At 34.4% G+C, this 20,880-nt stretch overlaps 1 protein-coding gene across 1 annotated transcript in view; it reads right to left on the bottom strand.

Annotated features, from left to right (window-relative positions):
• The window catches only part of PGRP-LA (Peptidoglycan recognition protein LA), a 48,403-nt gene extending 29,108 nt beyond the window's left edge, over positions 1-19,295 (bottom strand). Inside the window, exon 1 of the mRNA XM_017621621.1 lies at positions 18,684-19,295. Within this exon, the coding sequence (XP_017477110.1) occupies positions 18,684-18,981 (298 nt within the window). The 5' untranslated portion in view covers positions 18,982-19,295. The remainder of the gene's footprint in view (positions 1-18,683) is intronic.
• Positions 19,296-20,880: the final 1,585 nt, after the last annotated feature.

Genomic DNA, 20,880 nt, shown 5'->3' with positions numbered 1-20,880 from the left:
CGGTTTTTTTTGCTAAAAATTACTTGTTCTTTTCTCTCGTCAGTTCGTTTTGTGCAATCAGGCAGTCAACACGTGTACCAATTCAAAAACTATTTACTATTACAAAAATTATTATTTACAAAAACTATTTTAATTGCGATTTAATCGCGCCAAAAACAATTTATTATTGAAGTCCATGTTTTTAAGTTATAAAAAAAAGAAAACAATTTTAAGTTCGAATATTTTTTCGTAATTAGATCTCATTTTATAAAAGTATCTACGTTTTCTTACAAAATTCGTATAACAATGAATAAAAAATGTTATTGAAGTATGAAACTTCTTTTAAGTTATTTTTTTGTTAATATTATTTAAATAAAAGGTACAAAAGAGTTATGTGCGTTTTTGCGTGTTTTATTTTATATTTATACTTTAAACACTAAAATTAAGTAAGGGGTCACCTTGACCGACGTTAGGTGGTAGAGTGTCTAAAAAAGACGTTAGGTGGCTAAGGGTTAAGTAAACGCCGCGAGCTGATTACAAAATTTCGAATGCAGCTAATTTCGATCCCTGAGAGCTCAGTGTTTGTTCAGAAGTGCGAGCCAAAATGATTCCATCTTAGCCTCGGGAAGGTTGGACAGTCTAAAAGAAAGTGCGGAGATGATTCTACTTCATCTTCCTCCTGACAGCTGATAAAAAAGGATCAGTTGAAATTAATAGACTCACCGCATGAATACCAACTTTTTATGTCACAAAAGGACCCGGTTTCCTTTAGCCCAATAGCAGTTCGTGCTGCTGTGTAGGTGTGGTTCCTAATGCTCCGCTTATTCTAATTTTTCAAGTGTAGCTTTCTCGAGTGAGTTGCACCAGATAATTGCTCCTTAAAACAATACAGGCTTCCTAGAGCTAATGAATTAATTTGGGCGAAAGACCTCACCTATTACCGATAGACCCCGACAGCAGTACAAGGCAACCGAAACCTTTCTTACCCTTTCCTCAATGTTAGGCTTCCACGACAGCCGCCGGTGATCGCTCACCTATTTACCTGGTTCAGGTAACCTTGAGCCAGATCAAAAAGGGTGGCTAAAAATCGTCCAACAGCCCACTTTTCCAGTTTCTCTAGAAGATCTTTTACAGCCGCAACCCAGAGCAGGGGAGAGAGAACACCACCTTGTGGAGTGCAATCAGTGCAGGCGCTGCCCCACTCCGCCGCGATTGCTCTGTCACGAAGTAAGCTGTACATAAGCCTTATTAGGTTGGTTTCATCCCCCAGATTATGAACATACTTGACTATTGCCTCTGGAGTGACATTGTTGAAGGCCTCCTCGATATCGAAGAAGGCCCCTACTGCATAATCTTTATGCGTGAAGGGTTCCTCTGACCACTTTACCAATGTGTGGAGGGCGATATTCACCGACCTTTTCTTGCAATAAGCTCTTGAAAGACAGTCACGAGGAATCGCGTTTCTTATGTATAGGTCTATCAGTCTCTCTAGCGTTTTTAACAAAAACGAAGAGAGACTGATTGGCCTAAAATACCTAGGGGAGACATATGCGCCTTTTCCGACCTTCGAGATGAACGTAACACTGAGTACCCTGCAAGCCTTGGGGATCTACCCGGTCCTCACGCAGTTCGCATAAATAGGATCCAACTAATTGCACGACACCTTCAGAGGGCTTTGCAGCTGCGGGTCTGGTACAATATGTCGAAATTTAAATTGTAGAAACTAAAAACACCGACAAAAATGTCGAAAAAAATAGTTAGAAAATCAAGAATGTCGAGAAAAAAAATTGTCGAAAAGAAAAATGTCGAAAACAAAAAATATCGAAAACGAAAATGTCGAAAAAAAATATCCCGCGAATTTTACACATCATTCATTCATTATTTCAATAGGTTGATTTATTTAAGTTAAATTCCACTAATCCTATGTACTAATATAATAAATGTGAAAGTTTGTGAGTAAGTATGTTTGTTGCTCGTTCACGCTAAAACGTCTGGATATATTTCAATTAAATTTGGAATATAGATATAATATACTAACATATAAAATGTTTTTTGGAGTTCCCACCTCTTTCAAAAAAAACCGATTAATTAACAAGTTTAACAAAATANATCGAAAATGAAAATGTCGAAAAAAAATATCCCGCGAATTTTACACATCATTCATTCATTATTTCAATAGGTTGATTTATTTAAGTTAAATTCCACTAATCCTATGTACTAATATAATAAATGTGAAAGTTTGTGAGTAAGTATGTTTGTTGCTCGTTCACGCTAAAACGTCTGGATATATTTCAATTAAATTTGGAATATAGATATAATATACTAACATATAAAATGTTTTTTGGAGTTCCCACCTCTTTCAAAAAAAACCGATTAATTAACAAGTTTAACAAAATATTAGCAAGCGAAAGCGGTTCAGAAACTATATATTTCGGAAGTATTTTGTAATAGGGTTGCCGCCTGTTAAAAAAGTTTAAATCAATTCTTTGAAAAAGTTTAAACGAAATATTTTAATGTGGGTATCAAACGAGAATGCTTTATTGTAGAAATATTTTTAGAGAGTTGCCATCTTTTCAAAAAGTTAAAATCAATTTAAATAACACGTTAAAAAATTTTTTTCTGCGTAATTTTGCAGAACTTTCTTTTTCCATCTTAGGAACTCTAGAACATTTGAAAATCTACTCAGAACACTTTTAATTTTTATTTTTTTCACACATTCAACTTTTTCGACTTTTTTTCGACAATTTACGCGTTTTGCATTTTTTTCGACTTTATTCATTTCGAAAGCATACGATTCGACATTTTGCGTTTCGGTTAAATATTATTTCTAGATTTAAAAAATTTTTAAATTTCGACATTTCTCTTTCGACATTTTTATTTTCGACTTATCGTACGGACCCCCATTCATTACATTACTTCGATATTTTTTCCACATTTTTATTTTTCGATATTTTGCCTTTCGGCAATTTTTTCTCAACATTCTTAATTTTCGACCTATGTTTTCTACATTTTTTTCGGTGTTTTTAGTTTTGGCATTTAAAATTTCGACATATCGTATCAGACCCTGTCACTTACTACCTCTGGTGCTTAATTGATCTGTTATCTGTATCTGATCTCTTCTGGCAATCGTTCATTTTTATCGGGTAAAGGTAGACAGCTTTCCCATTCGTTTATTAGGGTGTAACGATTTGCAGATGCATTCCGGTGGAAGTAAGAGACCCTCTAGGTGTCAAGGGTACTAACAGACATAGACCGTTTTGCAGTATCACCGACGATATCTAATTTTCTGCTCATATTTCATACAAAAACAAATGAATTATTGAATTTAACATTATGTTTTTAACCGCTAGTATACTAAATATTTCTTTTCATTGGGCGGGGTTTTAACGTGGCGGGACCCAAACCCAGCGCACGCGAAGTTTTACGCCTTCTCACTTTAGCTCGCTCCCAAACGGGTGTTTGGTTGCTACCCAGAGGATACGTGGATATAAATATCCGGACGTTGTGAGCTGCGATTTGAACCGTACGCACAAGAATCGCTTCTGGCCACTCCCANCCATGTCGTTCGGATGGACAGAAACGCTCCTGCTCTGAAAATATTCAACGCGGGCCGCGATGCTGGGAACAGAGGAAGAGGAAGGCCTCCTCTGCGTTGGAAAGACCAGGTGGAGAAGGACTTGGCTTCACTTGGCATTTTCAATTGGCGTCAGTTAGCACAGAAGAGAAATGACTGGCGTGCTGTTTTGGACTCGGCCAAAATCGCTTAGGCGGTTACAGCGCCAATTAAGAAGAAGAAGAAGATACTAAATATTTCGAACTCAGATGACAACAAAAAGTGCCTGGCACTGACTTTAACAAATCCTTACGTACCTTTCTTAACTGCTACCTGTAAAAGGGCCGCCTTCCCTAGGCAGCAGACACACCTAAAATCCTTATTTCATATAACCAGGGAACGGATTTTATGCAAATTGCCTTTAGTTCTGCTAAAGAGATAGAGTATATTAGATAAAGAATGTCCACGATTTAGCTTTCCCTGATTCCATGTATACACACTTGATGTTGCCTTTTTTAAGATATTTGCGTTTTTGTGCCTATTGCACCTTTAAAAAGTGATTATAGCGAGGAAAAAGCCCTTATTCCAGATAATATAAAACTTTCAAACGTTCCATACTTAAATTGGGCGTCACTTATATCAAATTACGTCGAGCGCACGTTTAGCACATTCAAGGCTGTGTTAAAGCCTGTTCCGTTACAAAATAAAATCATGTTGATAATGAAGAAAATCGTTGGATAAATAAAGAAGTAATAAGTGGTCATATGAAAATGCTCAAAGAATTTTTGTATGAAAAATTAGCAGAAAAGAATGTTAAACATACGCCATGTACACCTGAAAATGTCTCGAAAACTTATCCACAGAATAAAAAATTAACTCGATTTTCGGAATCTGCAAGAAATTCTATATAGGAATTGGATATGTAGTGGCGTCCGTTGAACATTTTTCCTATAAAACAGTGTTATTTTTAACTTTTTGCTGTTTTTTAGTGCTATCTTTTGCCTTTTTTGCTATTTCTAGTGCCTTTTCCTGCCTATTTTGTTATTTTATTTCGCCTTTTTTATAGGTGTTTAGGTCCTAAAAATCCTTTCCCTGCATATAACGCTACTTATAAGGCATTTCCACCAAGCCTTAACTGCAGTTTAACGGGGTAATTGAAATAGAAAAGCAAAAAGTAAGAACTAATCATTGCCAATCACCTCATGTTAAAATATCTCGTACTTATCTGAGCCCTTAACTGCAGTTAAGCATTTGGTGGAAATAGGCTATTACTCTCTATTTTATTTTGTTAATTCGAACATAAGTTAGGCCTGTACTATTTTTAATTTCCATAATATCCCATGTTGTTTTTTTTTATAAAATAGTTGACTTTAACACGTACAGTCATAGTCTGGCGTTGGCAAACATTCGGTCACATGTCTGCTATGGCAATACTTTATTTGCTTTAGTGTTATGACGTCCGCAGGTAAACATATTTATAAGTCTGCATCAATTGTACACAACTAACTGAAGCAAAAGCTCAGAAAAACAGCTGACAAAATATCAACTCTTAGTTTAGTAAGGCTCTCACCTCTATTGCGAATGTCGACTGGCAGTAGATAAACGACTATTAAGCGATTATCGATTATCGATGCTATTGCGAGTGTCGCTTAGTCGCTCAGTTAGCGACTGTGAATACTTTTTAATCGCTCATCCTTCTATTGCTATTTTTTAGTCGTTGGAGTATGCGTTTATAAAATTTGCATAAGAAAGTGGAACTATAATGGATAAAAAGTAAGTCAATTGAACTGGAAGTTGTAAAAAATTGTGAAATATACATATCGTCGCTGGAATAATGAAATAGTGTAACATGAAAAGTATAGTTTTGAGAAAAACGAATTGGAAGTTTTTATAAACCATTACAAACCATACAAATACAATTTCGTTTTTCGGGAATAAATTAGTGAGCCAAAGAGATATTTAAGAAAACTAAAGATTTTTCTAATAGATTAAAGGATTGTCTATCCAATGGTGCAATTATCGAATAATAGTGTATGTGGCATTTACACTGTTTCTTTATTCGAGCGACGATATGTATGTATGTGTCTGAATTACAGATCAAAAATTGTAAACAACAAAAGGCAACTTGCGCGGTTGGTCGTGCTGATGCAGGAGAGTGAAAAGGCAAAGGAATTTCCGGAAAGAGTAGGGGATGAAGCTCCGCTTCTATTGGGAAAGATACATATACAATATTTCTTGTGCATATAACTCTGGCTACGCCACAGTGTTTTTGCGCAGAACCAAAATCAAAAGTTTACAAAAAAACTTAATTGAATAGTGCTCGAAAATTTGAAATTTTTATTTTGAATTAAAGTGGAATTCTTTCACTACACTTGTATGTTAAAAGTTTTTAAACTCGGGTCACGCGTTTGGACACAAATACCCAACATCATTGTACAAATAACCGTACCGTATTTCTTAAACTTCCATAAAGTTTATTAATGAGGAAAACACCTTTTCCTGCAAATCATGTAAAGCCTAACAACCGTGAAGCATCGGGAACGCAACTTCTATTCATAAAACTCACATATGTATGTGCATACACTTCAGCTTCCAACTCCAAGGGATCCGACGAATCTCGCAATTCCCTCCTTGCTTTAGCCAACTCTACTAATCTATTAGCTTCCACATCATCTTCCTCACCACTAAACCATATTTCAACTGTGTCCATTTTTTAAATTTTATAATAAAAGCAATTATTTTAAAAATGATGTAAATAAAACACTAAAGAAGCAAATGTAAACAAACAAACAGCTGTTTACAATTCTGTCAACCATTCACAATAGTACAAACTTTTATCGATCAAGTTACACAATAGCAAAATAAAAGATGATCGACTCGATCGACAAATTTCTATTCTACTGCCAGTCGACACTCGCAATAGGGGCCTCTATCTCACATCGTCTCTGAAATACAAAAAAGCCCCAACTAACTAAAAATCCAAATTCCCCCATCGTTTCATGCAATAACAAATTTTAGTTAGTTAGGGGTTTTTTGCATTTCAGCGGCGATAAGGCCTTTCTATATTAAGTGAATGATATTTATGTAAATATATTAATTAAGCAAGTTTATAAATGCAATGAAACCCGCCTGCTCGATATTAATTGCCACCGTCAGTGTAATAGCATGCAAGTCTCAAGTGGCTAAAAATTACCGTTGATTTTTTAGAACTTTTTATCACATTTGCTTCCATATAACAAATAAACACAATTTTTGTTATATGAAGAAAACCGCAGCACCTTCGGCTAAAGAACTCTAAAAAATCAAGGGTAGTTTTTGCCACTTGCAACATTTTGCACTAAAATTGAATGGGGTAAGTTCTGAGAAAATAGTTTGAAAATTGTATGAATTTGTAGTGTTCTACAGAAATTTCAGCTAAGGTTTATATGGTATTTGTTAGGAAATGAACTGTATTTTAATTGAAAAATCTTAAAAATTAATAAACATAAGCGGCAAACACTATCATTTTGAATTTGGTCCAAACCGTATGTATGTATAAATATGTATAATCAATGACTTGTTAAAGAATAGAGTTATTATTAAAATGATAAAACATTGCTTTATCTATTTTTTTATAAATTTTCTCTTTATGTGTTTAAATAATGCTACGATCTTGGTTTTAAACTACGCATACTTCATTAAATGTTCATATTAGGGGTATTCTCTAAGTCTTGAAAAGCCCTTGCATGGTGCACAGATTGCACGGATTGCACGGTAAAAACCGGTTTTCGTATGGGACAGCTTTGCAAACCGTGCAATCCGTGCACCGTGCAAGGGCTTTGCAAGACTCAGAGAATACCCTATTTTATTCAGGGATTTATTTATGTAAGTTAACAAGAAGATGTAATTTCATCAATAAAAAGTAAGTGCGTCTGGGCCACACTGGAGAAGTAAAACTTACGTTACTTATCTATTTACTACCTCTACCAGTTCATTTTAATAACATTCATGGTATTCTGTTTTTCCATTATCTTCATTTTTATCTTTATATTCCATCGATAACAAAATCGATAACAACGTCCAACAAAATATAGATAACAAAACCGATAGAAATATCGATAACAAAATCGATATATATCGATAACAAAATCGATAATAAAATCGATAACAAAATCGATAAGTATCGATAACAAAATCGATAAGTACTTCTCCTCCGGCCTTTCTATAGCAGAGAAAGCCATCCCCTTCCTCTGCTACCAGCAGCGGGATCCGCATCGAGTACGCTCAGGGCTAGCGCGCTTGCGTCCGTTTGTGCGACCTAACCATATTTTAATTCGCCAACAGTCAAATGCCACTAAGGCTATCTGCACACTTGTCGTCCAATCATAGTTGCGTCATCGTCTCGCCCTGAAATTTTGAGCCGAGCACATGCATTTCAAAGGAGATCTGCACAATGGTCGTTATCGGCTAGTTATCGGCATATCGTAGAAGATGCAGAAACGGATAAGTACGGCATTGTCGTTTGCTAATCGTTGTGCACACGTTGTTTGTTTACATTTTATGGGGGAAAATTTAGTGAAAATGCTAATATTTGCATTAAAATTGCTTAAAAATTTGCATTTTTTGCATAAAATCTGTGGAAATTATTAAAAAGTGGATAATTGCATTAAAATTCAATAAATGTGAGCGTTTTAACTATAAAATATGACGAAATTTTAAAAGTCTGTGTGCATGCACAAGACACATTTCAGGAAAAGAAAAGAAGAGACATTACTAAAAAATGATGTCTAGAATTGTTGCAGCGCAGTCTATATTTTAAAAATTTGCAGGTTTTTTAAATATTTCGCGAAAATATCAACCAGAGAAACACCTGCTCCAAGTGAATTTTTAGACGCCAAATGAATTGAAATATCACGACCGAGTGTGCAAAAGGGTAGTCGTCATGTAATCGTTGCATCATGATTGTGACGATGAAGCAACTATGGTTGGACGACCAATGTGCAGAAAGCTTAAGAGCTGCCTCATCAGATGTTTTCATTGTCATCTTTCTACGCCATACATCAGCACAGGCATAATGAGTGACTTATAGAGTGTGATTTTTGTGCGTCGAGAGAGGACTTTACTTTTCAATTGCCTTCTCAGTCTAAAGTAGCACTTGTTGGCAAGAGTTATTCTCCGTTGGATATTATTGGTAATAATGCTGGTTAATAAACGAAGTCGTCTACGCTTTCGAAATTAGACTCGTCAACAGTAACGGGAGGCCCAGACGCGTATTCTCTAATTGTGTGATGACTACCCTGTGGGGAAAATCTCTAGTTCTGAACTAGTGCGCCTGTAGTACGTTTAGACCCTGCACTGGTTCACGATAAATCTCTTTTGCATACAAATAACTGGCGAATTTAACATGGGGATGTCCTAGGAAGTGTCAATTGCCCCCCGCTCCATCCCTTTTTCGATAGTTCCGAACTAGTTCTCAATTCTATAGTTCCGAACCAGTTTTAAAATCGCCAGACGAAAGAAAAAAGTATCATGATTTTTCAATCTTTTCGGTTCTTCCGTGTGCGATTTTACATTATTTTCAAAGAAACGTTTTTTCAATTTGAAATTAAATTTGTTTGAATGATTGTAAGAAATGTACGTTTACATACCTTTAGCTGTAGCTGACTTTGCCGAGGTGCTCGCTTTTATTGGTTAGATTCCAGACGGCCCCGAGATGCTAATATGTTAACACAAAGTTTTGTTTTAGATTAGCAAACAATGAAATAGTATCTGCGAAGTGCAGAATGAAAGTGCATTTGAACGAAAAAGCCACCAAATACATATCTATGTAAATTAAACACGCCCCCCGCTACATCCCTTTTTCGATAGTTTCGAACTAGTTCTAAATTCGACAGATAAGATCTAGTTCGTTCTGCGTCCCTTTTTCCATAATTCGGAACCAGTTCTAAATTCGTCACTTTAGATGTAGATTTCCAATGAAAAAGAGAAATAAAATATTTTTTAAGAGTCCCACATTTCGCTGATTTTGAACTGGTGGGGATCTACTTACTATCGGACCGGTTCGTTTTTGGCGATAAAGATCTTGTACGGAACTAGAAATTGTATGCACCAGTCCGCGGTTTCCCTGCAGGGTAGACATTAGACAGGGAAAAGGGCCCGACAGTTGTACCAGAAAATTAGGCTAACGGAAGGTGTCAAGAATACGGCGAACTCGGTGAGAACAACCACAGCGACCTTGTTACCGATGTCCAGTACGCGGTTAAATTGCGTTGTGCACACGTATTCATGCCCAGCCTAGGTACATTCCTCGTCACACAAACTACTCTTTCGAGATTGCTGGAATCTGACTACTCCTTCAGCAGCGATATCTATTGGGTTGGAAATAAGGTTACAATATTCGCTTGCATCCTCCTCTGCAAGTTATTGAAGTGAAACTTCTTTAGCGGCGGTTGGTTGGTTGGGATTAAATTGGCAAATTCAATGGAAAATGCACACGGAAATGGTGCAACGGAAATGATGCAACAGAAATGGTTGGGGCCGATACAACTGCTTCTTCAGTGTATGCATATGGTATTAATTTAACAAAAATTTGCTAATAAAAGGTTAAAGAATAACACTTAGAAAAAGACCAATACAAGAATGAAAGTAAAGGTGACTACGTACATAGATAAAGAAAAGGATAAAGGCAAAGGTAAAAATAAAAACACAAAAAAAAGATGCGTAAAGATAAAAGCAAAAATGAAGACCAAGTGAAATTTAAACACTTTACTTATATATATAAGGGCAAAGGGGAATATGTAGATAAAGAGAATGATAAACATAAAAGTGAAGACAAAGAAGGGGATGAGGATGCCATTAACGTAAAGAAGAAGATAGGGGAAGAAAGAAAAAAAGGTAATTAAAGAGGAAAGCATATAGAGAGAAACACAGAGACTCAATCTGGGAACTATTTTGGTATTTTAGAGATCTTTGGGATCCTCGGGACTTATCGATAAAATAATTGATATTGTTATCGGTTTTGTTATAGATATTTTTATCGAAATTTTTATCATTTGTTCAATTTTGTTATCGATATTTTCGGAACTTATCGATATATTAATCGATATTTTTATCGATTTTCTTATCGATTTTTCAATCGATATTTTTAACTATTTTATTAGCGATATCTTTTATCGATATTTTTAACGATTTTGTTATCGATATTTTAATCGATTTTGTAATCGATATATATTGATTTTGTTATCGGTATTTGGCGATTTTGTTATCGATAACTATAGGTTTATTATCGACGTTTATCGATTATGTTATCGATATTTATCAACTTTGTTATCGATAACTATGGATTTTGTTATCGATTTGGTTGTCGATATTTTTATCGATTCTGTTATCAATATTTATCGATTTTGTTATCGATTTTTTATCAATATCTATCGCTTTTTGTTATCGATATTTATCGATATTTTTATCGATTTTTCAATCGATATTTATCGATTTTGTTATGGATACTTTTATCGATTTTGTTGTGGATATATTTATCGATATTTTTATCGAGTGTCTAATAGATTTTGCTACCAATATTATTATCGGTTTTGCTATCGAAATTCTTATCAAATTTTTCATCGATTTTGTTATCGATATTTTTATCGGTTTTGTTATCGATATTTTATTGGATGTCACTATCGATTTTGTTATCGATATAGTATAAAGATAAAAATGAAGAGAAAGGAAAACACAATAACATAAATGTAATTAGAACGAACAGGGGTAGAGGTAAGTATCTAGATAGAAAAAAGACAAAAAATGTAACCTTAAGCAAAAGCAGATGTATGTATGTATGTATATTGGTTATGAGACAAAATAGATATGTATGTAACGTAAGTTTCACTTCTTCAGTGTGGCCCAGGCGCACTTACTTTTTTTTTTAGAGAGCTCTTGAAGAGCAGTAGCGGGTGTCAAGTGGAAAAAGTGTTGACAATCTGTTTTGATCCTTGAAAAAATCATTGATGAAGATGGTGTCCATTCGCTCCCGCTTCTCACTACTACTTAATTATTGATGTCAATTGAAATTTTCGTTATCGTTATTTTGGCGGTTAGGGCTCGAAATATTAGCTTGCAATCTCCTTAATGTGTGTATATATATGTGTACATACGTAGATTTTTTTCGCTTAATTTCTGAGAAGTGTAAAATATTCTTTTAGTATTTATTGTAGTCTAAATAAATACAAATATGTATTTACATAGATATGTATAAACATGTATTTTAAATTTGCAGTAACTGTTCAAACGAATGAAATATGAATGTATGCATGTGAAAAAATGCTAGGTGCATACATACATATGCATATATCTCTATATATCAGTTATTGTAGTTAATTTAAGGCGTAATTCATAGGCTTATAAATTAAATCCAATTGCCTTCTCAGTAAATTGCATATATGTATGTATGCATGTACTACATGTAAGTAGATGATTCTGAGAATTCTACAAGTGATAAATGCATAAATCTAAATTGCCTTGAAGTCGTGACTCTCCCAAGCACTTGTGAAGGTAATATCAGTGTTGCCAAACATGGGCTTTTCCTACCAAAACTAGTAGTTTTTTTCCATTTGGTAGGTTGGTTGGCTTGATTGAATTTTAGTGGGTTTCGGGACCACGGTTGCAGTTTTGGTCCAAATGGACCGAATTTGGTAATTTTTTATTTCATTTGGTCCATTGGTCCAATGCTTTTTCAAATGGTCCATTTCAGAAGTGCTTTGGTTGGGTTATTATCGCCCTTTCACTTCATGTAATAGTTTTTAATTTTTTCTATTTAATTGATGAATTTTGGCAACACCTGCTAAACGTTTGAATAAGCCACTGATCTTCAAATAGGGCATCGCTAATCATCTGTCAAAGCCCGCTTCAAAAAATTCCGCGGTTTCTTGCTAATTTCAATTTTAATGTTCCTTTCAATTCATGTAAAACTTGAAAACTTGTAAGTTCATGTGTGTACCTGAGAGTGTGTTCTTTATTTCTTTATTAATATCTGTGTTCGTATGGAATAGCAGCTTATGTCGGCAAGCTGGCTTTAGTATAATGCGGCATTCCCTTCATTCTTTAAACGACAGGAAATTTTTTGATGAGACTTAATAAGAATATTGACTTGCTAATATCGGAACTATTTATGCACGTTTATTTGCCAAAAGTTATTCAACGGCTCGGCGCCAGTGAGCCATCCGCAATCGTGTGCTGCGAATGCCGCATTATACTAAAGCCAGCCTTTCGACATAAGCTACTGCTCCATACGAACATAGATATGTATGTATATTCAATTTATCCTTGTAGGTAAATATTATAAATTTTTCTTTAAAAAATATTTAATATACGATTGTAATGCGCTTTGTACGCAATATGTAAAAAAACGTAATAAAAACTGAATTGGCATATTTTCTTGATAAAGAGCAACAAACTCCACTCAATTTCCCAATGTTATAGAAATTGTTCCTTTTTTTACCATTTGGTCCATTTTTTGGACAGGAAAAGAAATTGGAAACGGCAACCGTGTTCGGGACAATGAGTAATAGTTATTTGCGAAAAATAGAAAATATGTACGTATCTCCAAACATTTTAGCAACCTTTTTTACACAAATATTTCACCGGTGCGTTCGTATAATGGCGGCCACAAACATGTAAATATACGTGATTCCTAAGTACAAACGTATACCGTGTCATTCTGCATCAAAAACTAAACTTTGAAAAAAAAATGGACTTGAAACCTTTTCACCTTTAGGTAGCGATATAATTTATGGCGTACTTGGACCAAGATTCCAGAAAAGTCTGTCAATAGGCTCGTACTCAACCATATTTCAGGCGGAGGTCTTCCCAATCGAAGTCTGTGTTCGCGAATGTCATCGTAGAAGGCAAATGAGGCCAGAATAAATATTACGTCGGACATTCAGGCAGCGTTAAAGGCCTAAGAGTCTTTTAAAACGGCATCAAGGCTTGTAAACTCTTTAACCAGCAGCGAGCCCACAATAGCGTCACTCTGTGGAGGGTTCATGGACATGAAGGGTTTCAAGGCAACGAGAGGGCTGACTGTCTCGCAAAGCGTGAAGCCCAAATGGGTTTGCGTGGTCCCTAGCCTTCCTGCGGTGCATCTAAAAGATACACTGCAGACCTACTTAGGAGCAAACTGGGAATAATCTCAAATTGCTGCTGGCGGAAGTCGAAGGGAATAACACAATCAAAGATATGTATAACTCTTTCCAGCAGGAACTCCGAAAGACACCTTGAACTAAGAACTCTCACTGGCAACTTGACAGCAACCTGCAAGTTAACGTACGGTTTTAATTAAATGGGTCTGTAGAGACGGGCTCTAGGGTTTGTCGGCTGGTGAAAGAAAGCCCAGAGTATATTATATGTGCCTGTCGACGAAGCATGAATCGTAGATTGATACATCATGGAGAACGATTGCCTTCTCCATCTAAAATTTGGAACATGGCCTCATCCAAAGTGCTGAGCTTTTTAAATAGCCTAAGGTTTGAGTGATTACAATTTGGATTTTGCACAATATATCTTCTTAGGTCGCAGCGCGGGTATCTTCGACGTAATAATAATAATATCGTCACTAGACACGAATAAAGAGCTCGGAAAAACTCGTTGGGGAGTTCTGGGGAATACTGTGGCACTCGAAAATATAGTTGACCGCGGACATAAGTTTATGGGTCTTTCTTCGCTGTCAAAGAGGTTAACGCGGCTTTATTTGCCGTCACCTATGTTAAGAGTCTTTCTATGTGTAAAGTAGGGTTGCCAGATTCTGAAACGGAGAAAGGAGTACATTTCTATTTTCTATAGAAAAAAATCAGTGCAAAACATAAAAAAGGAGTACAATTTTTGTTTTAATTTTTTGTGCAATTTNATGTGTAAAGTAGGGTTGCCAGATTCTGAAACGGAGAAAGGAGTACATTTCTATTTTCTATAGAAAAAAATCAGTGCAAAACATAAAAAAGGAGTACAATTTTTGTTTTAATTTTTTGTGCAATTTATTCTTACAAATTACCATTAATTAGGTACAAACAACAAAGATATCATAGAAATCTTTTTCAAAGCAACAATAAATGTTAAAAATAAATAACTATAGGTTTGGTCGAATGATGGCCTCCTAGTCACCCGTTCCGAGTCTTTTCGAAGACCGAGTATAAAGGAGCCAAGAAGATTACAGAATATATGTAATAAAGTAACCCCAAATGAAGCTTAAAATTGAAAAACTTATTTATAAAATTTAAGTAAAATCTGTGGATAATTAACAATAAACTACTTTTTTCGCAAAATCTATAAAGGTCGCTTTTATTTTTCAAAAAAACCCTGCGCAACAGTTATTATTTTACACCCTGTATATGATAAAATATTAATAGCTGGAAAAAGGAGTACAAAAGAAGTACGAAACTAAGAAAGGAATACATTTCTAGATATTTTTTTTTTAGTACAAGGGAGTACATTGCAATAAAATGGAGTACGTTTACTCCCAACAGCAGTACGTCTGGGAACCCTAGTGTAAAGAGACATATGTACATATCGATAAGTCTGTACAGTAAAATGAATCGTTATACACAGTTAATTTGTTTTTAATAATCTAGTTGTGTTTTAGTTTTACTAAATGTTATGTTAACTATGTTTTTTAAAAAATTTGACATTGAAAACAAATATCAAAACTCAAAAAAATGTTTGGTAGGTTTTGGTTGGTTATGGTAGGCGATTTTGGTAGGAAAAGTAATTTGTATGTGGCAACGCTGGGTAATATCTTAATAACTATTAATAAGTACCTACACCATATACCCCCAATTTTTAGATCAATCTACTCAAAACTTCCTCAAATCGAAAAACTTATAATTTAACCGACGTGCTGGTAAAAGAAGTTCAAATATTTTGTAATGGAGGAGATATGGGTCATTATCTTCAAATGGATTATGTCTACCTTTTGACAGTTCAGCCTAAAAGTGTTGATGCCGAAATACGTTTTTCATCAGTAGGTTTTGTATGTAAAAACTGCAGGTCAAGCTTAGAAGACTCCGCTTTGAATGCTTTGCTGCTCTGCTCGAAAACATTTTAAGTGCAATAATAACAAAAAAATAAATTGCGAAAAAAGGCAAAAAATTCGTCATTCTTTATAGAGTATAATAAACATGTTTAGAGAAATTGTTTTTGTATATTTTTGTTTTATGTTTTTTTTTTTATTAATCGTCACTTTCAAAAGTACCTGGTATTTACATTATTATTTGTGATGTATATGTTCCTCAATCACATGGTTTTTTAAATACAATTTAAAAAAAGGTTTACTTTAAAATTTGTCTGATTTAATAAATATCGCTAGCGTAGAGTGCAAAGTTGATAAGTCCCAATTTAAAAATTGTACAGGAGAGGAAAAAACTTCGTATGGCCGTTTTCTTCAAGTATTTCGCAAAACTTTGAACACAACATTTTGGCTGTTTAAAGCAAACAAAAATTAAATAGTAATAATTTGAAATGTTAAAAAAAATTTTTATCAAAAGCATTTTTTTTTTTTGTTTTTAGTTTCTATAAAAATTTTGGGTATGCAGTTTTATAGATTACTGAATTTTAGTGTAATAAACTGTAAGTTGTAGGTCGCTAAGAGTTCGCGTTGATTTTTAGTAAAATAAAAAACGCTTTTATTTACTATGTAGCATGCAGATGTGCTCAAAATGTTAGCGAAAAAATTATTAAAAATCAACGCGAAGTCTTAGCGACTTTCAACTTGCACTTTATTATACTGATATATAAAACTGCATACCCAAAATTTTTATAAAAACCAAAAACAAAAAAAATATTTTTGGTAAACATTTTTTTAAAACTTTTCAAATTACATATTACTTTTTATTTTTTTCCCCATTTTGGGGGAGCCCTAAAATTGGTTTTAACTAGTTTTTATTATGTAGCTTTTTTTAACAGGAACAGGAGAATTGATCTTCAAAATTTGCACTTTTTCTGCATTTCACACTAAAAAATTTAATATAAAAAGATAAAAAATTGGGCCCAACTAGTCTCCTGAAAATTTTATTAGCTTTCATTTAAAAAAATAATTAAAGAAATTGGTTGAGAAATAAAGGCTCCAGTGAACATTAAATCCCATTTATTGACCACTGTGCGATGTAGCGAACAGAAGGTGGCGCATTCCACAAACCGCCACTTTGGTTTTGTCGATTTTTACAGTTCTCGATGTTCGTAAACAACGCCTAAAAACTCTAAATTCACTTAAGTTCACTATACTTTCACTAAAATCACCATTTTTTACATTTCCTTAATAAATTTTTTATTACAAATAATATATTTTCACAATTTAAAGCAATTAAAACACGTTTCCTTTCAAAAAATGGTATAATAAGATAATTGCCTAATCTCACATTCTCTTTTATCCTTCTATTCGGCTTCGCTACTTTTAGCCACAAATGTCATCGCCGTCTGGTATGCGCAATCTTGTTTTCTATCATTCTTGGTGTATAGCACATAGTTACACTAATCAAAAGTATTTTTAAAATAAAGCTTGAAACGCATTCGCTTGGCACTCATATTTAAATATATCATATCCATAAATACTTTGTTTATAAGTTAACGACATTTAAAACAGGTGGCATACCTTTTAAAAAGTATTTTCAGACTAAAATCACCGTCAAAATTGTTTCTCTGACATTTCAGTTAACTGGTGAATTAAGTTAAATTTGATTCTTCAAATATGTGGCAACCCTCCTTGGAATAAAGCCTTTCCAAAGCCATTTCGCTAAATGCACACCTTCTAATAATTTATTTAACTTATTAAATAATGTGAATTTAACTTTTTAAGCCGGTGGCAACTTTCGTCAAATATCTCGAAAATATTGAAACTCAACATTTCATAATTCTTCATATAACTTGTGGATTAAATTAGTTTTTCAAAGAGATGGCAACCATCTTCAAAATATTTTTAAAGTTAAACCTTATCTCTTCCGTCTGGCACCCAAATTGTGATACATATCTCAATTACTTAATTGCCTTAATTTAAATTGAATTTGATTTTGTAGTTACGAAATAAATCCTTTTAAAAAAACATTTCGAGTGATGCCCATATTGTAATAATTGATTTAACTTATTAAATAATTTGGATTTTATCTTTTAACACGTGGAGAGGAGGTACATGAGTCTCGTGCCTAAATATTGGTTTGCGCTCATCTTTGTAAAATTCGATACCTGTTTGGCCATTCGAAAGTGTTAAGAATTGTACGCTGCGCAACTGGTTACAGATTTCCGTCTTCGTATATGCGATAAGCAGCCCCAGTCTTGAAGCAATTTGATTGCTGCCTTATTGTCTGATAGAGAATAAAGCGTTAACAAGTGTTCCCTCCGTATCTCAAGTGTACTCTGGACGTCCGTTACCAGATCTCCTCCTTCAGTTCTGCCAAAAACAGAAACGGTGTCGAAACCATTTGATTGCTGCCTTATTTTCTTATAGAATCTTCGGACTGCACTTTTCCCAATATCGCTCAACTGTCGCGCATGTCGTTTTTCGCAGCGGGGTGGCTTGATATTCTAGGAATTTTTCTACAGCAGCTGCGTAGAAGCTGCCAAGTATTCACCAAGGTCGGTGAGAATTCCTCTTAAATATGTATGTATGCTTAACTAGGTAAGTGTACTAATGTGAAATGGAATCATTCGCATTCTGCACAAACACGATTTGATAATTTCAAAATCAATAAAAAAAAAAAAGTGCTTCTCGGCAATACTTTTTTTCTGGTCGTTTCCTAGAAGAACACTTAGCGTTGAGCTTCTTAAAACTTTAAAATCAAACAAAACAACCAGTTGTAGGTAAGTGTTTACATTTGTTTTTTTTTTCTGTATTTGTATTCATTACTTTGGAAGTGAGTAGCTCGTAAAGCTTTGGTAATTTGCTACTAGTTAGTTTTCTACGATCGGAAAATTACATGCCAATGCTACGTGGGCTTGTAATGAATACGGCATGCGCGATTAAAAATAAAAAAAAACATATTCAACCAGTGTAAAGCTTGGAAATTCCATAAAATTAATTGAATAAAAACCAGAAATAATCAATAGAAAACGAAAGCTTCAGCGCTTATAAATTTACATTTAAGTAGTACATATAAGTAAATACATACATCCATATTTATGTATGTATGTAAATGATTACCTCCCCCCGCTTGCATGGAGCGCGCTTCCACCGTAGCATCCATATACTGGTATATCGTAACAGGACCCTGATATTGGGTCATCGGCCCTATAACGACATCTGACGAATTCGATAGGTTTATCACGCTCGATGGTTGTATGGCAGGATTTGTGAAGATATTTTGTGGTAGCGCAGCAGGTGAACTGTTAACTGGATGGCCAGAGCTGTGACCTTGTAGACTCCAGAGCGCACTGTTTGCGGCGGAAGTGAGAGGATTGGGATTGCTCGCTGAGCGCATGCTTGCACGATCCTCCTCCATATTTTTTATTTGTTTTTTTTTTGCTTTTGCTTTATTAGTTAGAACAAGTGTAGCTATGTAGTTATTGTTATTAAATATATTTGTTTTAAATATAATTTGTACAAATTAATTGGTCGATATTATAATCAGCGCATAAAGTTTTACGACTGACTATCACAAGTATCACATTTTTTATCTGTTTTATTTGTTCTATACAACTGGATAACAAGGCACATTGCGGAGAATAGAGTAGGTACGTACGATTTGCGTATACTTTCAAACCGGTCAATTGTACGCGCGCGCGCTGTGGCCCATTTTATGTACAGCTTTGTCGCTTTCTAAATTCTGACTGTGGATCACACTGAGCTTACTCGGCGTTGTTACTCTGATGTTACTCTGCACATAACTACATACATACATATCTATGTATGTATTTTGTCGACTTTTTACCTCGTCAATTGGAGAATTTATCCAATACAAGCTAGCCACTTGTGGTATCTGAGATCTTTATGCGGTCAGTAGTAATATGCAGTCAGCGTCAAAAATATATGTACATTCCCTGAATTTTTACCAATTTTATTTTGCTTATATTTGTCATACCAAATTTTACTTATTTTTTATAAAAATAAAGTTCATCAAAACCCGGAAGAATAATTTTTGTTTTAATTTCATACAGAAGTCGGGGAAATGCAAGAAATATCAAGAAAGTTTCATCGAAATTTCAATTATTCAATTCGAGTGGAGAGTTTTCCTTGGAGTAGAGGTTTCAAGTCGCTAGAAATTACCATTGATTTGTGAGATTTTTTTTTTGCCGTGGGTGTTGCGCATTTTCTTCCATATAACGTATGAACACAATCTTTTTTTTAATTGCACTTTATTGCACTAAAAGTTAATGAGCTACAAAATTGAATACTCAAAATTTTTCTAAGAAGTCGAATTACAAAAAAAACAAGTAATTTTTAAGCAAAAAACAAAACCGTCTTCAATTCTCATACAAAAACTTAAGAATACCATAATTTTTTTATGATCCAATGATCGGATCTAAACCAAATTAGTATTAGACCATCTCTAAGGTACGTCCTTTCCTTTTTATATAAATCGGTTAATGTGGTCCAAAGTTATGCGATAACATACATTAAAAACTAAAATATTCCGACGAATTGATAATCTCCTCATTTTTTGAAGTCGGTTAATAAGAAAAAATTTATATGGAAAATATAGATAAATAAAATCGTCAAAACGGCAGGGTATGTATAGTTTTGATGCTGACTGTACGTACATACATACATATGTTTGTACTAGTATGTATGTTTTTGTACTTTTTTATATGTAAGTGTATTCAGCTACCGTGTCTCGTATGAGAGTGAGAAAAAAATGCGTATAGATATCGGTTTTATTTTGAGTGAAGTCTACATCTTCAATAACAATATGCATATATAAAGGTGTATGTATGTATGTCTCGATCGATTTACTTACAACAACTTTTCTCGTGCGTTACAATCCCCCGGGCTTTAAAATTTTTTCACCAAAAGTTGACTACATATTAATTTTGAGTCTGCCTCTACATCCGTACAAAAACTAATACATATCTACATATATGCCACCAAAAGTATAAAATCGAGAGCTTTTCGTTTTACTTTTACCTTTAAAACTTGTTTCACTTATTTATTTAGCCTACGAACTTCATTCTTATAGACTCCGATTAGCACAAAATAACATAAAACCTTTTACAAACATATGTACATCGATGGCCACGGGCTAGTTCATCTCCACTGGTCGATAGCCGTGAATTTATCTCAACTTGATGGCCGTGCGAAATACCAATCTTAATACGCTTGAGTTTTTTCCAAGACCATCGCATGTCCCTTTTCCATGAGATGTTGAGTGATAATGTATGGCCGCTTTCAAATTGAAAGCATC

The sequence above is a fragment of the Rhagoletis zephyria genome, unplaced genomic scaffold (assembly GCF_001687245.7).
Source record: "Rhagoletis zephyria isolate East Lansing unplaced genomic scaffold, Rhagoletis_zephyria_1.1 Rzeph_scaffold_02530, whole genome shotgun sequence".
Classification (NCBI taxonomy): Eukaryota; Metazoa; Arthropoda; class Insecta; order Diptera; family Tephritidae; genus Rhagoletis; species Rhagoletis zephyria.
The sequence above is the reverse complement of the archived record's forward strand: the minus strand, read 5'-3'. Positions and strand labels throughout refer to the sequence as shown.